This window comes from Strix uralensis, chromosome 2 (genome assembly GCF_047716275.1).
Source record: "Strix uralensis isolate ZFMK-TIS-50842 chromosome 2, bStrUra1, whole genome shotgun sequence".
Lineage (NCBI taxonomy): Eukaryota > Metazoa > Chordata > Aves > Strigiformes > Strigidae > Strix > Strix uralensis.
Window position 1 is genome coordinate 7,220,527 of NC_133973.1, and position 18,246 is coordinate 7,238,772.

General features: G+C 39.1%; 1 protein-coding gene across 2 annotated transcripts in view; it reads right to left on the reverse strand.

Moving 5' to 3' along the window:
- MAN1A2 (mannosidase alpha class 1A member 2) overlaps positions 1 to 18,246 on the reverse strand; it is a 145,734-nt gene that overhangs the window by 74,497 nt on the left and 52,991 nt on the right. For both annotated transcript variants that reach the window (XM_074853972.1, XM_074853981.1), the window contains exons 4-5: positions 6,246 to 6,364; positions 3,792 to 3,872 (exon numbers count right to left, since the gene is read on the reverse strand). In XM_074853972.1, coding sequence (XP_074710073.1) covers positions 3,792 to 3,872; positions 6,246 to 6,364 — 200 coding nt within the window. The remainder of the gene's footprint in view (positions 1 to 3,791; positions 3,873 to 6,245; positions 6,365 to 18,246) is intronic.

The window sequence follows — 18,246 nt, forward strand, 5'->3', positions numbered from 1 at the left end:
AATATGTAAGGTTTAAAATGTTAACATCAACTGTAAGCAGCATCATTAAAATCCATTATCACAGTTGATGCTCCTCTAAAAGTAATATCAGTAACATGACAGCTAAAATATAGCGTGGAGACTACAGTCATGCCACTAGACGTGCTAAATAATTTTTAAAAACTGACATGGTTCTAATAAGAGCATTAAACAGGACAATTTTATCTAAATTAATAGCCAGCTGTACTTAAAAACTATGATCAATATCTACCATTATGACTCATAATCAGATAAAATCCTATCAAGCACAATTACCCTCTCCATCCAAAGGGCAAAAGCATATAGATAAACCATGCTGACTATTAAATTCTCTGAATGTGGCCACTTAAAAATGATTGAACTTCCACAGCTGTTGCTGAGTCTTGGACACTTTCTTCTGTGTTTGTCACTACAGCATCTTTAACAGAACTAAGCGATAGGAGTCAAAATGAAATAAGAATGGCTTTTATAACTGTCACCAAACAGAAGTAACTCTTATTGCAGACCTAAGCAGGATTTATATAAATTAAAAGAGGAAAACAGCATTAATTCCAAACATTGTCATTAATTGGATTGGATACAATATTAATCGTTCATTGTATTGGACCTATTTTTCAATATTAACCGTTCGTTGTATTGGACCTATTTTTCAATAAATCAAACAAGGCATGCAAAAGTACAGAAATTAGTATGAAAACAATCTAAACCAGTATCTAGCAACAGTCTTACAGAAGTAGAGGCTTGGAGGAAGGGAGATGGGGATTGGAATATCAAGGTGTGGGAAGGGAACATGAACAAGAAAATGATAGCTTGATGAAGAAAGGAAGGATACCTACCAGTAAATAGAGACCCCCTTAGAGGCATAAGCCCATGTGCATGTTCACAACCTGGATCAGGCAAAACATGCAAACAGTTGGGATCAGGCTTGTCTGTCTTAGCAGTGGCTAAGTGTCTCCTCACATGTCTGAATGCAGTAAAAAAAGAAATTAAGCATGCCCCAATCCTGAGCTAAAGAATACCCTCCCTTCTTGGGAACAGAAGACTAGGTTGGAAATCACATCTCAAACCAACCTGCTTTCAACTTCAAGGAGTTCTCAGAGGCTGTTGTCTCTCTCTCGGGCTCAATTACTGAAAAGTCTCAAGTTCCCTTGCTTTTCTTATCCACACTGACAAATTGCAGAGAAACCATCTAATTTGGCAAATGAAGTGTTTTTTCAGGTACCAGAAGGAGTCCTATCTGCCACGTTACTTTGAAAAAAAAATGCAGTCTGAACACTTTTTTTAGGAATAGTTCTTTTGGAAAATGAAGATAATAGACATGAACACTTGACAGGAATAATCTTCTACCCCAAGTCATGAAGCATTTAAAGTCCACTGGAGACACTGATGCCATAAAAGTATTTTTAAAACAGAAGAGTCAGCCCAGTAGCCAAAATTTAGGAAAGACAGAGGGTAAAACTTTCTAAGAAAAGAAATAAAATGTGTCAATGAAAACTCTTTAAGCTTGTTCTGACTCTACCAAGCAGTTAGAAGCAACTGAAAGGAAAAGGAATACTCAGCTTTACAAATGCAGGCAATGCATGTGCTTTGGCAGTGTTTAGCTGCACCCATCTGCATACTGAGGCAAAAGAGTTCTCTTTAAGGGGCTTGTGCACAGGTGTGGGATTAATCTATACAAACAGTTCAGCTACCAACACGTGATCTGAGCTCTTTCTCTGAGGTTTTTCATATTCACAGTAGATGACTTCAAGAAGCATGCTATGGTTTCAGTAAGTTATTCAGAGACAGGATCAATGCTCCTAGCTGAAAAGATAATGTGGGACTGCTCTACTCAATGCTTGAAGGCTTCAGTGATCACATAATACTTAATGTGATCTGTGCTCCAAGCAACAGAAATACAGATTTCTGGAAAGGAAGAATCCTTCGATGTGCTGCTGTTGCCTGCACTACAGTAGAAACTACCAGGACTACTCCCAATGGTTCCAGCTTAGCTACTTCAGCTGCTCCATAGCACAAGTTGAAAAGCACATGCAGCTCACACTGCTCTCCATGAAACTTCTTTGCTGCAGAAATAAAAACACAAGCACTTTTCCTTGCTTATATCTGACAGCAAAAGAAAGCTTCTGTTCTGGGGGCCTTCAAAAGAAAACTGGTAGGTTAATAATGCTGACCTAGATGAAATTCAGAAGCTGCCTCAAGTTAATATTTGGGTTGATCATTCAGTGATTTTTATGCCTTCTTTTGTTAGGACATAAGCGTAAGCTAACAGGGTTTGAAATTCACCACTACTCAAACACAAGTGATAGCTGCTACAAAGACTGTCTTCCTGGGGAGGTGCCACAGCAACCAATTTAAAAGGCTGACTTGCAACACTGGGGAACAGGATCACTCCCTGAGGGTAAAATCCTTACTGAGCTGAGAGAAAACTCTGATAGAATACCTAAACCTGACAGATTCTGGAGGCAGGGAAAGGGTCACTGCCATGAACGTAAGGTCAGCTCTTCAGTTGCTACAAAGGAAGGAGAGGCAAAATTACATGCTTCTCCTTTGCTTTGGGCCTCCTATAACAGACCAGGTGCATCACTGTAGCAGAAGGGACTGTTTGCAGCTGATCCCTCTGCAGACAGGGGCTTGGAGAGTGTGGACAGTAGAGAAGGTGAAGCAGTAGTACTTGATGAAAAATAAACCAGCAATTTATTTCAAGATATACACTGGATTTTTGCTTTGCCACTAAGCTCTTCTTTCAAAGAGAAAACACTCCTACAAGAGAACATTTACAGATCCCAGGATGACGCCAAAGACCTAAAGAGCCAACAAATATGTGGTTTTTTTCTCCAGGTTATTTTTAGGGCCGTGGGCTTAAAATCTCTGAAAACTTGTTGATACTCATGTGGTGCTCCCATAAACAAAGAGGGAAGATACATATGAACACCTGAAAGTGTATCAAGCCTTAAACCATGAAATATGACTGCAAGCCTAATGTTTTAGGTAGTGGACTACAGAAGAGCCATGAAAAATAAAGGATAAAACCAAATTAAGACATAAGCAACAGATCAAAAGTCAGGTAGCTGATAAGACATGAGAAGAGCTACGACTTAATCTGTAGGTTGGGTCAGGCTCCAGCCTTGTTAAAATACGTGAAGTAAGAGTCACAGCAACGTTACTGCTAGATCAAAGAAGTTCATGGTTGCAAGTCTTTGGGTATACACATATGCATTCTTTAAAAACTAAGCATGTCTTTGCCTAAGCGCTCAGAAGTGTAAGTCTCTGATCTTTTTTAATAAAAGTTTCCAAAGTAGGACAAAATTGGCTTGATACGTCTCAGTTTGTCACTGAGAAAATGGTAAGAAGATTGTGTAGCACTTTTGTGAAGCAAACCTACAGCCTTGCAGGACAAGTAACAAAACTATTATTTGAACCTTCATGGAGTTACAGAATATCAAAACAAGTTGTTGTGGGCATGAGAATCTAGTGACTTGACATTTCAGGCTGATGTTTCAGTAAACATCAAAATCCAATAAAAAAAAAATCTTTTGAAAACATCTTGATAAAAGAAGGATTTCGAAGCTCTAACAAGGGGTCCTAAATTGGCCAAGACCTGCACAGAAACAAGCTTTAAAGATTCCTTACTCTAAGAATTTCATTACTTTAGACAACTTACTGCTGTAAAATTAGATCGAAAACTACCAGGAAACCAAGATTTTAGGAAATTCTTCATATGCAACATCTGCTAGAATACACTAAATTTCACAGACACCTTCCAGTCTCCTTACCTCTTGTCCTGAAAGGTAGTATGCTGCTAGAAGACCGCCAATGAAGCGAATATTGACCTCAAAAACAGATACTTCAGAATTCTAGAACAGAAAGAAAGAGTAAATAATTAATCAACTCCCTAATCAAAGAAGAAAAAAATCATCAAGGCAGAGGTAAGCACATACCCTAAACCAAACTGCACGCAAGGGTTTGTACTGTTTCAGTACCTAGATCCATACTGAAATTCCTGTGCACGTCTTCATGACACCAACTGATAATTCTAGCTACAGCTTTAACTCATTTTAAAAAAATCAGATTAGTTTTTCTCCAGCTCTCTAATTATATTATCATCACAAAGTGCAATTAAAGTTGTTTGGGGATGGTGGGAAAGGCGGCAAGGACTATACATTTCCATAATTCAGCATCTTTCCTCTTACATTTAACCATGACACCAAATCTTCTGGGTTTACAGGATAAAGTAGAATAATAATTAAAGAATTCCTGTAAATGTGCTTTCTTAACCTGAATTACTGATGTGCAATCTCAAATTCAGAGCTAGGAATAGCCTTTATGTATTTAATGTTATGACAACAAGTACTGTAAGACCACTGAGAAACTAAAGAGAACAAACCATTTTACTGCCTGCCTCCACATTTATATGGGGCTAAATTCACCAGTATCTATTGACTCATTTAACTCACTGAAAAATTAAGAGGAACTAGATAGTTTTAACATCTTTCTACCTCCCTCTGCACCCCATTCACTCCTTTGCCTGTATACACCCCATCTGTCTCCCCATAAACTTCTCTTCATTCAACCCATTAGACACAGAAATGCAGTTTTATTAAAAGATTTTGAGATAAAGAAGACTTTCTTTTATCCAGAAAAGTCACTACAATGTACACTGTACACGTCGACACACCAATCAGTACACAGTTGAAGTGATATTTATAGGTATGTCCTTCCTTTCACATTTGTTCTATGGCACCTGCAGTTGTATCATGCATTTTGCCTGTATCCAAAATAAATGCATTTTGCACATACTACTTATTTCAGAAAGATTATATAAATACTTCAAAGATTTCCTCAATTGAAGTCTAAAGTTTGAAATACTCCCAAATACAGGTTTTTAGTAAAAGATGTATTTTTATTCACATACAGGTGATACAAGTAAAATACCAACGAAGCAGCATACAATTTCACTTAATACCTATTAAAGTCATGAATCACACAAGCAATGGTACACAGTGTAGAGTGAAACTAATGATTTCTATTTCCTAGTAAAAGAATCCAAGAGGAACAAACTTATGTATGTATTTATGAACTCCAAAACATATAAGGAAATGACTCAAGTCTGGTGTGTATTCTAAGACAACTCATTAACCTTCAGAAATGTTTTTTGATACATAGGAAGCTGTAATTGAATCCCAGTGGGTCACATAAATTTCTTCCACCCAAAATCCTAGATTAATTCTGGAAATTTAACATCAAGATTTTCTCAGATGAGACAAAAGTTATGGAAGTAATTTTCTTCACTGTCATAATGGTACCATTCTGTCTACACCGTCTCTGCTATATTTAGGGTCTTCAGTTTTAAACTGAATAATTAACTGGCACGAACTGAAAAAAGCAAAATAAAATTTCTTTGATGTCTGCCAGACAGTCAATGTATGAAACAAAAGGAAAACGCTGAAACAAATCACTTCTGAAATGTAGATTATAACATAAAACCAACAGTAAGCATCTGCTCAATTCTGACTGTATACCTACATTTCATTTTGTGCATTACTGAATGAAAAATTATTTTTGGAACCATAGGGCAAGTCCAAGAATTGAAATACAAATTCCTTCACAGAGTCTATGACAGTCCCAAAATTAGTCATAGGAACATTAATCAATAAGGATAAAATAGAGCCACTTCTTCCACTTAACACTTCCAAACTCTGACAAAGAATGTCAGATGCTCTATGACCAACTGGGAAACTCCTGCAATAGATTCAGAACCTGTAGGCAAACTAAGACAACTCAAGTGGCATTCTTCATGTTAAAACATCTTAAGGACATGGAAGAAAAGACTGTATTGTTAAGTAATTTATATACCATGGTTTGCGGGGGAAATTGTCTTTCACAGCTCAGTTATTTCCAATTACTATCAGCTAGTAAAGTCTCACTTTCTGCCTTCATTTCTCAGGCCCTGTTGGTTCTCACTGGCCACTTTCCTTTTCTGCCATTATCCAATTATAATTTGTACTTTGAAAATACAATATATAAATGTACCTTTACTTACAATTAAAGTGTGAAAGGGTTGGAGTAGGTTTTTTTCAAAATAAAGTTACAAACAGAGAACTTCATTAAAGCTTACATCTGATATTTGAATCATAAGTTTTTTAATTTCCAGCTGAAAGATCTCTTCTGTCTCCCCCAAGAGGAACACTGTGAAAAGTACTAGAGTAATTAGGGCAAGTTCTACTCACCACACTGAAATCAAGATTTTTGTCAATCCACTCTTGTCCTTCTCTGAATTCGTCGTGAAGTCCCATGATATAAAGAGTATCCAATGCATCTACTATGGTAGCACCCATTTGTGAGTTTCCTACATGCAAAAAGACGAATTTTTATTACAACTGATTATTTCATTACTTTTCTTAAAGATCATAAGCATGAGAAATTAACCCAAGCAGTAGCAAAGCAAAGTTACTACAAAGATGACAGGACAAAGAATAATCAAAATGAGCAAGGAATTAGCAGCTAATAAGAGGATCACACTTCTCTTTCAAAGCGTCAGTCCTCTGGCATAGTTTGGCTTCTGGGGAGAAAAGCATAAAGATAGAAAAAAAACCCCTTTTCATCTGCCTAACCTGAACATAAGTAACTGTACTTTGACACAAAAAAAAGAGAGAAAGACTTTCAGCTTCAAAAAGCTATTAGGAATTCTAGGATAGAAGTCTTAAAAAAGCATATGCAAGATTAAGCAATCGGTACTTGCAGTGGTGCATTGTACTTCCCAACATTTACTACTGAAACGTTCAAGGTTTTGCAATTATGGAAGCTACCTAGTCACTGAAAGCATGGACTGATGAGCAGGGGTGCCCTGACTTGGCTTGACTGATAAAGTCCCAGCCTAAGATGTCACTGCCTGCAGGGACCCCCGCTATGAGCTGCTAATGGATTCCTCAATTGCCACTATTTAAAGTGGTGAATTTAAAGCCAAATAAAAATCAACGGTGCTTTACCCTAAAATGCCATTCACTTGAAACAGCAGCAATTTAGAGTTGATTGATGAGCGACTCATCGGTTTGTACAAGGGAGATGGGATGAAGAGGTGGTGAGCCATTGCCCACTTCAGCCTTGACCTCCTTAGGCCATCCCAACCTAAGCTGTTACCCTTAGTGGGCAGAGGTCTTTGTTTGAAAGCAAAAATTACCACAGGTTTATTTATTTTCATGGAGTGTATGAAACTTCCTACACACTAAGAAAGTCGCCGAATTTCACTGTTCATACCAGTATTCTATAAAACAGTACAATAACGATATGATTAGCAATTTAATGACAGTAGTCTCCTAACGAATTCAGCCAATTTATTTTTTTTTTAATGTGCTTTTCATCCATAATGGAATCTCTACAGCAGTGTTCCTGCTTAGTTGTTTCCATTCATTCATTTCTGATTTTTACATGTTCAGAGATATTTTTTCCCCCTCAAGCATAACAATAACTGAATTAAGCCATCACCCCCACTGTATTTCTTTCAGACATCTAAATGACTGATACTTACATGCAAGCTTAACTCCATTTTCAGGGATTTCTTTCCCTGAATAATAAAAAATTAAACACAACAGTCTCTATAACAGAGTAATCACCAACTAATTTCTTCCAAAATAGCCGTGCATCTGTTTTAATTAATTTAAACTAGATATGGAAAGCCTAAAGTCAGTGGTGTTTGCTAAGAATATTCAAGCACGGATAGGGACACACTACCTTTCACAAGTTTAATTAAAAGACATATCCTTTGACAAATTGGCCACCAGGCATATCAATGTCTCAGGAAATGAATTCACCTCAGTGCCCAAGTACTGTAAGGTTTAAAGCTGTCAGCCAAACGACAAATTCCATTGCTTGTACTGAAGTGGAGGTTGCTTTGAGCAGAGCTACAGCATGCACTAAACTTCGCAGCTTTTCATAAGCATAATGTGACAGTTATCTAATTTATCACTTCAAAAATATGCAAATCAGACCATGACACAAGGACTAACTTCAGTATTAGCTGACAAGGTATTTTTGACATAATGTTGGAATGTGTTATACTGCTATGGCACTCAAAGTAATTTCTGTTCCTTTATTTAAACCGCACTGATAAAAATCTTCAAATGCACAAGGTGTTTGAACAAATAGGGATACAGAGCCTTGGGAAATCTGAAAGCTCCTCTTGTAATCGTTTCAAAAAATAAAAACCTTCTAACTCAAACACAGTGATAACCACATCAGTAAGCTTTCATATTCTACAGCTATCATGAGGTGACAATACATCACACGAGTCGTTGTGTTGTGTGCCCCCCCCATTCACCCACCCCCATCCCCCCCCTTAAAAAAAGAGTTCAGACCACTCTACAATCATTCACGGTTTTCTAGATGTCAGAAGTGCATTCAAGTGTCCACAAAGGGGGACAATTAGGCACAAGAATATCTGCTTTCCAGCCCTCCAAAAAAATATCTTCAAAAATACAAATTTAAACAACCTTTTTCATGGAGTTCTTTGCACAGAACCATAAAAGAAGGGCCATGGAAATGCCCATGATTATTTTTGCCATCTCACAAATCCAATAGATGCATTCAGACAGAAATTGAGAGTGGAAAGACCAGAACTGCTGGAACAGAGCTCTCTACAGAACTGACCAAAAGTGTCCATGGTTTCCTAACACATCCCACAGTGATTGAACAATATGACTTCACCGAATACAGACAAGAAATTTGCTTTCATCCTCACAGTGTTAAAAGTGAGCCTTCAACCTCACGTATAGAAATCTCACCTAAAGCAATAGTCCCCAATAGGGATTGACCAACAACCTGCTTCACACAAAATCCTCCAGCGTTGTTTCCAGCCACAGAAATAAATGCAGTCCAATAGAGCAACACAGACTTGTTCAGCACTTTTTGCCCTTAAGAGTCAATTAAAGGCATAGGTTCATACTCCAAGCTTTTGACTTGGCCACACTCCAGAACTTTGTTCAAGCTCTCCCGCCTGCTGCCTTTCTGCCCCCTTCTCTCATCTTTTATGTCTGTCTTTCCTAGACCCACAAACACCCAACAAAACATTACTGAGCAAAGCCCTTTCTGCTCACACATGCCTCTTCCCTGAGCAGTAATGGGTGCCTGTTTCTGAGATGCAGATCAGTATGGTTATAGTTTCTAGACTCCATGGAGAGTTCAACTATTTCTTACCACGGCGTCCTAAAAACAGCATTTATATCTCAACTCATAATAAATTATTTGCTTTTCTTCTTTCTTAATCATAAGTAGACTATTTCAACCAAATTTGGTTTATTTTTCCTCTTCCTTAAACACACGATAACTAATCCTAACAGCACACCAGCACTTCTTCCTTGAGGAAGACTCAGAATCTTTGTTTTTTAAACCTTTTTGGCTGAACACATTTCCAAAAGGTCAAGAAATGACAAGTCAGTATTTTGTAACGGATTGTCTACCCAGTCTTCTTCTTTTAGTCTCAGACAGCACAGAGCAAGGTAATTGCATCCTCCTGTGTACTGAGGGAGAAGAGTCCAAAACGCAGAGTTTGTACCCGAAGTCTTGTACCTACAAGAATAGAGGGCAGAGCTGGACATAAGGCAACACAGAGGACAATACACTTAACACCTTGGCTGTCCCGTGTTGCAGGACAGGTACAACTTAAAACTATTTGTGGGCTACATTAGATTGGGTTAGAGAGCAAAATCAATTGCTCTCAGCTTCTTTCTTGGAGGACTGTGTGGAGAGGACGTCATTTCACTGAATTCTTCTGTGTCTGATGAGGTCCACAACCTAACCAGAACAGGCAGTGATGTTGTCATAGCTGTCTTCCTTCATCTTAAAATGTACTGCACTACCAGCAAGGCATCAGTTGAAATCTAAAGCAGGAAGAAACAGCAAGTGTTCAAAGATCACTGGCCTGCATTAGCATCACACATGGTGCTATAGGGAAAACAGACTACAATGCATAGGCAGCAGTACTTCCCCCTCTTGGTGTTGATACAAATCATCCAGTTTAAAGTCACAAAGAGAAATCATTTTCCATTTGTAATAGAGTATGGGGTTTTTTCCTTCCCTAACCATGCCAAGATCCATAAATTTTGCCTTAAAGGACAAGAGGATGATCTTCCTGGACTTAAACTGCAGCAGGTGTCATTTGAAAAGTAATAAACTAACTCTAAACAATGAGATAATGGTTTAGAGGAGTATACACTGCTTACTACCACCTCAACCAGTCTGATCTATTATTGCCCTCGATACAGAGAGAGCAGATGTCTCATTGTGGTGAAAAAGGCTAGAAAACAATTAAATTATAATAGAAAATAACACTTCTCATAGCTGAAGGCGCTCCTCCCAGGGTCTGCCTCTGTTCCATACAAAGGCTCAGTTGGTCATGTTACATAAGATAATAACTGATTCCAAAAGGGCTTAGTTTTACAAATGTCAGATTAGGAAGTTTCCTCTCCATATAATTATAGTTCCAGTTGATTGAGCTCCAAATTTAATGAAGTTTGCCTAATGAATGCAATGCTCATTCTTCTAAATAAAACAGAACATCCATCATGAACTAATGGAAGGAATTTAGCAGTGAAATAGCTGAACTATTAACAAAATCATGCACACTCTCATTAACTGAGAGTATTATTCCAAAAGACTGCAAAATAGTAAGTCAGATTTATATTTAGGTAGACGTCAGTTTCCTGGGATTAGACAAATAATTCCTTCACTTGATAGCACATAAATCTACAGTCTGAAATCTCTAGCAAATCATATGACTAAGTGTAAACAGCAGGGCCGTTAAAAGAAAAATGGTCTTTCAGTATGCCAAAGCGCTAGATGAAGAACTGGTTTATTTATATCATTTTAAAGTCTCACAAGAGACTATCAAAGTACAGGGAGACAGATCGTTGTCATGTGTTCCATGACAAAAGGAATATGAAGGAAATAAATAGTCCATTTTCATTATTCCATAATGATAAGTATAGAGAGTTAGAAAGTCTGATACCAGCTACAGGGTTGCTTAGTGTATTTATTATGCGGAAGCAGAAGAGACTATGGCAGTGAGGTACTAGAGAAAATATATGAACTAGCATAGATCAATTACGGTCAGAGAAGACTGAAAATTTGACAAACAGACACATTATGTAAATAAGGAACAAGATGGCAAATTAGAACTCTACACCAGCAAACTGAAGTCACACATTCTGAGTTGAAAAGGAATCATCAAATAGGTGCTTCACAGAAACTTTGATTATTTGACATGTCACCCACACTCACGCCCATTTTCAACAGGTATACACCACACACAGATTTCAGAACTTCTTCCAAAAAACACCTCCACGAGGGCTTTCATCAGCCCAAGTTGAGGGCTGAGCAGGTGTACTGGGCCTGGCTGGGATGGAGCTAATTGCCTCACAGCAGTCTGTATGAGGCTGTGCTTTGGATTTGTGACTAAAACAGTGTTGATGACACACAAGAATTTGGGCTATTGCTGAGCTGTGCTTTCACAGCATCAAGGCTTTATCTTTTTTCCCCCCCTCTGTCCCACCACAGTGAATAATCCAGGGGGGGTGGGCAAGAGCCTGGGAGGGGACACAGCCATGATAGCTGACCCAAACTGACCAAAAGGATACTCCATATCATATAACATCACACTCTGTGGTAAAAGCTGGAGGGAGGGGGTGTGTTTAGTCTGGCAGGTAGCCATTTCTCAGCTCCAGTCTGCTTGTCAGACGTGGCAAATGATTGTCTTTGCATTACTTCCGACACACCCCCCCCCCCCCCTTTTTCTTCACTTATTAAACTACCTTTATCTCAAGCCATAGGTTTTTCTTGCTTTCATTCTTCCTATTCTCTCCCCTGACTCGCTAAGGAGAGAATTTTCCTTCTTTCCCTTTCACCCTCTGTCTGTCTGTACTCGAACACTCCTGTGTTACAAGCGTGTTAGTGTCTTACAACACCCAGCATCTATCCAGAGACCAGCTGGAGTAGTAACAAACCTGAAGGAAATAGTCTACTTAAATGGATCTCATTACCAAAACACATGCTACAAAGTCAAGGAAACCAGCTTAAGTGGAAAAAATACCATGAGGCCACTCTGCCTCTAAGGAAAGTCATATACAATAGGCCTAACAGGTGCATGTAACCATTTTTATTCCTCTACCTTATGCAGCGAGTGAAAACAAAGTATTTTATCATTAAGCAGAAGTGATAGCAGATGAAAGATCCAGAAGTGGGATGCTCGTTAGTTTGTTTACAGTCAAGGCAGGATTTTAGTACTTCCTAAACCAGTGACAAAACCACACAGGAATCTAACAGACTCTTGTTGTTTACAAGGACAGCTTGGGGATACCACCACCAGCTATGTTTAGAAGGAAGCTAAGGGAATTAGCAAGATTGCTTGAGTCAAAACAAGTAGCTGGGTACAGTAAAAGCATTGGGCTGTTACTGAAGACAACTGCCTCTAGATTTCATACAAATACTCCATCAGACTGGAAATTGGCCAATGTGATGCCCATATATATAAGAAGGGTCAGAAAGATGATCCAGGAAATTACAGGCCTGTCAGCTTGACGTCGGTGCCCGGGAAGCTGATGGAGCAGCTCATCCTGAGTACCATCGCACAACACGTTGTTGCGGGACAACCAGATGATCAGGCCCAGTCAGCATGGGTTTATGAAAGGCAGGTCCTGCTTGACAAACCTGATCTCCTTCTACGACAGGGTGACCTGCTTATTGGATGAGGGAAAGGCTGTGGATGTTGTCTACCTTGACTTCAGTAAGGCCCTTGACACCGTTTCCCACATCATTCTCCTGCCAAAACTGGCTGCTCGTGGCTTGGATGGGCACACGCTTCGCTGGGTAAAAAACTGGCTGGATGGCCGGGCCCAAAGAGTTGTGGTGAACAGAGTTAAATCCAGTTGGCGGCCGGTCACGAGTGGTGTCCCCCAGGGCTCGGTTTTGGGGCCACTCCTGTTTAACATCTTTACTGATGATCTAGACGAGGGGATAGAGTGCACCCTCAGCAAGTTGGGTGGGAGTGTTGATCTGCTCGAGGGTAGGGAGGCTCTGCAGAGAGACCTGGACAGGGTGGAGCGATGGCCTCCATTAAGGCCAAATGCCAGGTGCTGCACTTGGGCCACAACAACCCCCAGCAGCGCTACAGGCTTGGGGAGGAGTGGCTGGAGAGCTGCCAGTCAGAGAGGGACCTGGGGGTGTTGATTGACAGCCGGCTGAACATGAGCCAGCAGTGTGCCCACGTGGCCAAGAAGGCCAATGGCATCCTGGCTTGTATCAGAAATAGCGTGGCCAGCAGGGACAGGGAAGGGATCTTACCCCTGGACTCGGCACTGGTGAGGCTGCGCCTCGATTACTGTGTTCAGTTTTGGGCCCCTCACTACAAAAAGGCCATTGAATGACTCGAGCGTGTCCAGAGAAGGGCAACGAAGCTGGTGCAGGGTCTGGAGCACAGGTCTGATGGGGAGCGGCTGAGGGAACTGGGAGGGTTTAGTCTGGAGAAGAGGAGGCTGAGGGGAGACCTCATCGCCCTCTACAACTCCCTGAAAGGAGGGTGCAGAGAGGGGGGATGAGTCTCTTGAACCAAGGAACAAGCGACAGGACGAGAGGGAATGGCCTCAAGCTGCACCAGGGAAGGTTTAGACTGGCTCTTAGGAAGTATTTCTTTCCAGAAGGGGTTGTTGGGCATTGGAATGGGCTGCCCAGGGCAGTCGTGGAGTCCCCATCCCTGAAGGGGTTTAAGAGTCAGGCTGACATAGTGCTGACGGATCTGGTGGAGCTGATAATGGTCAGCGTGAGGTTAATGGTTGGACTAGATGATCTTCAAGGTCTTTTCCAACCAAGATGATTCTGTGAAATAGCAAGCATCTCTGTGTCAAGACATCCCTGCTATAGAAGTAAGCTTTTTTTATACTCTAGAAAGCCAACTTCTCTTCATAAGCATTAGAAAGCTGCAATTTGTAGTTAGTTACGTGTAGAGACTAAAGCTCTGGATGTAAGGAAATGGCTTTCACTCTCAAAACAGCATAGGCAATGAGATGATCATACTGATGGACAGAATCTTAAGATACAAAGAGACCTCGTATGCCAGAAATAGTACTGGTCTCAGCCACTCATAGCCAGTTCTTGGGTTTTTTTCAGGGCCCTGGACAGTCATCCTTTACTGGAAGCAGAACCTACACCTACTGGAGCAGTACTCCTTGATTACTGGTGTGTTTAATTGAGGGTGGGGGAGGATCAATCTGCAGAAGGAATCTGAGAGGACCAAAGTCTTGAAGGACAATTTAACTTGATTCCTAAGTTAAATGTCTGCTCTGGCAGGCAACCTGAACTTCAGAGCAGTCCAGCACTACTGCCAGAGCAACCAGACAATTGGGGTGTGCCCAAGCATAGGGCACATCCTGCCTATTCCATTGCAGGGATTCCAGAAACAAAATAGGGGATGTAAAGCCTCCTCAAGGAAGTATACCCTGGTAGTCTTTGAAGCTAAAAGATTAATTATTTTTCACATAAGCAGGTATTTTAATCTCTAGCAACAAAGCAAAAATGTTTCCTTGATAAACTCGGTCTGACATTAAATACAGAGTTATTACAGTCTTTAAAAAATAAATATTCTTGTTATTTATATTCCTGCCTACCCAGCTTCAGAATGGCCGAAAAATGTAGACTTGGCAAGACTGTACTGATCTAGGGAAAGTATTGCAATTTCTACGCAAAAAGATTCAAAAGAATTCAAGTTTTCAGACTCTAGCTACAGGATTGCTTAATGTGACAGACAATTACAGATGTGGTAGAAAAATATATAACATGAAAATTAAAAGCAAACAATTATCAGCCCTGTTTTCTGTATCTCTAATGAGACTCTGGTAATAAAGCTGTCACTACGGAAGGATACCACTTGTAAAATATCTTAATGACTCACAAGGAACAAGATAATGTTTAAGAAAACGAATTAAACTTTTGAACAACAGTTTAATTGCACTGTGAAACAAGTGCCTCAAAATTAGTCAATGAAACTATACATTTCATACAAAACTGCAACATATGATTTCAGCTAAGCCATAAAACGCAACGAATAAGCCTTTAAGTATCCATGAAGAAATCAATTGCCTTTAACATCTTAGACTAATTAAAAAAGCAGAACAAAAAAAAACCTAAGCATGTTGATTGCTTAGTTCTGTTAAATTGCTGATAATAGGCAACGTGAAAATGAGTTCCTAATCTTTTATACCAGACAGTAAAGTATTTTAGCATATAAATAACATTAAATAATCAAATTGTAATGCTTTCCTTAATTTTAGAAATGAGGAAGTAATGGGAGTGAAGCGATGAAGTGGATGCTAGTCTTTGAATCTATTAAAAAGTGGACCTGCAGGTAGATGTTATTAATCAAAAAAGTGCTGCTTGAATACCTATGTCCTTAAGACCTTAGACAAAGTTTTTAATTTGGAATTTATACTACAGTAAACCTTCCTCTTCTCTGCTCTTCACTTGATTGCTTCCCTTTGCTTTCCAACTAAATCCTACACAGCCCTTCAGTTTAATTCAAAACTCATACAAGCAAGAGTTGAATGCAGTCCCTCCAGTACAAAGCCTGAACATCCTCAAAACCAGATTTGAAAAGGGCTTAACATATTAATACCAGACTGCTTTGATTTTCTGTGTTTCTTTGCAATTGTTTCTTTCATATTTTTTTGTTATTCTGTTTTTAAGCACAAACACAAAATTGAATTATGTAGACAGGAGGAGGACTATGTGCAGACCATAATTCAGATTAACGCTGGAACTATGATCTGAGTTAGTGGAAGGTTAAGACCTAGTGATAACTGAAAGGCTGCAATGTCAGGAAAGAAAGACTAGGATGAGCTTCAGAGTAGGAAAGGAAAGAGGGAGAGAAGATGGCATTAAATTGAGCACAAAGGAGGGGATAAAAGTGTATCGGAAGGGAGGCAAGAATAACGGTCAAGAAGTGAATGTTGATGGCAATCAGCTACACACACGAAAGCAGTCAACCGAAACTAACCAAAAATACAGATCCGAAACAACTCCATTTTGAGAAATTAGGAAGTGGAAGATTGAAGGGAAGAGTACCTATGAATGATGGCTCAGAAGTATGCATAACCTAAATACAGGCAGCAGTCAAACCCAGCAGTGAGCAGGGACAGATTCATATTTGACAGTAAATAAGAGAGCAAGATGTTATCTGGACTTGAGCATAATCGTGTGACCTGAGTTCAGAAATCTTACATATGAAACAAGCTAAGTACTGATCTTCTAAGCAGGTAAAGGTACAATTTCTTACAGGCAATTGTAAGCTAAATGACTGTCAGCTAGGCGGTAGGAAAAGCATCTTAAAACATGCACCTCTACCAGCCATCATGTCACATATGCTTTTCCATTTTTAGATAAAATCTTGTGCCACTTCCACGTATCTTGGTCCAAACCACATTCTGAATTTTCTTTAAGACAGCTGAGAAGCTGATTTTCGTGTAGTAGCCATAAAACTTCATTAGAATGGGGCAAGACTTGGGTGAACAATATTAGTGCATTAGGCACAAGCACAGTACTACACTCACATGGTGGAGCTGTTCCTGAATTACAGCTGACAGTAAAGTGTACTTCCATCTGCCTCCCACTTTTTACATGTAATTGTTCCTACCATATTTAGTTTTAGAGCTCTGTATGCTAATCTTTATTTAGTTGTCATGCCTGTTTACTTGATATTTTAACATAGTCCAACACAGACTCTGTAAGTCTTAAATTAATTTCCTTATTACACCATCTGTTCTTAGTTCCAAATGATAGGGAACAAGTTTGAATTCAGGAATAGCGTTCCCACAACCTAAGTAATTCCCAAATCAAAACAAACAGGAGTCCAAAGATTGCCCACAGGAAACAAATATTTTTTTCTTCCTCAGAGCAAATCATCTGGTTTATAAGATAAAAACAGGAGAGGATGCTATTAGAGAATAAAAATTCTCAATTTGAGCCTAAGCCCTGAAATCCAATATGACTTAATTTCTTCATTACCATTTGATGTAGATGTTTACCTTACTATTCTATAAGGCAGGTTACACAAATGAGCTGTTTTTATTTAATTCCACTTTATGTCTGTGCATCTCTTTTTTTTAAAGGCAGAATTTTCAGTCTTCTGCATAATGCCATAGGATTTATACATCACCAGTTCAGAAACATGTAAAAAAGCCACTGAGAACAACTGACATAAATGTGTTGGTACATGAGCTAATACAAACTGGGTGAGAAGAACTCAATGGGAATACTATATTCTTAAAAAGAACAGAAGACAACAGCTACTCATGGTGAATTTTCCCGTTATGCATAGGCACACTTGTGACAGTTTGATGAAACAGCAATAACATTCAAAAAAATATTCTTAGCTAACCACAGTTGTCTTTATCTATGGCACCAATACTGTAAAACAGTTAAAAGGGAACGCACAGCCAGATTGCATCCTGCCTGCACACATTTGCAAGTTTTAGAGAACCACCATATTCTAAATAAACATGACATCTATTGCAGTGAAGCAAAATAGTGTTTACAAAACACTATTTACCCAATTAGCAGCATCGGAGGACAGCTTTAAATTAGGCGAACTAAGGAAAAGTCAGAAATTCTGTAAAGGGAAATCTTATCTTAGCATCAATGTCACAGTCTTCTTAAGAAGTGAACTTGCATATGGACAGATAATATATTCAGAAGATATGTGAAAACAAAGGCTCTTAAGAAAACTAACCTGCCACAGGATAAGAGAAGATTGTTCTCACACAGATGAATAATACTTTAAAGGATAGCAAACAGGATAAATGTAAACAACCAATTATTGTGAGGGGAAACCACCAGTGGGATTCCAGAGAGATGAATACTTGGGCACACATATATTTTTAAATCAATCGTCGGATTTTTTAAATTGCCGGATTTTTTAATCGCCGGATTTTTAAATCATCCAGAAATACTGTATACAGTGGATGAGGCTTTTGAAAAGGAATGCTACTGCAGAAAAGCCACCCTATAGTGAGTTTCTAGACTCATTAAGGAGCCTAAAAGATGCAAAATACAATTAGGAAAGGATCAGTGAACCAAACAGAAAACAGAACAAAGTTTTAGTCTTCCTCTCAAAGAAAAAAAGAACTTGAAAAGATATAAAGAAAGGGGATAACAAGGTATAAGGTATGAAAAAAAAAAAATGTATGAGAAATG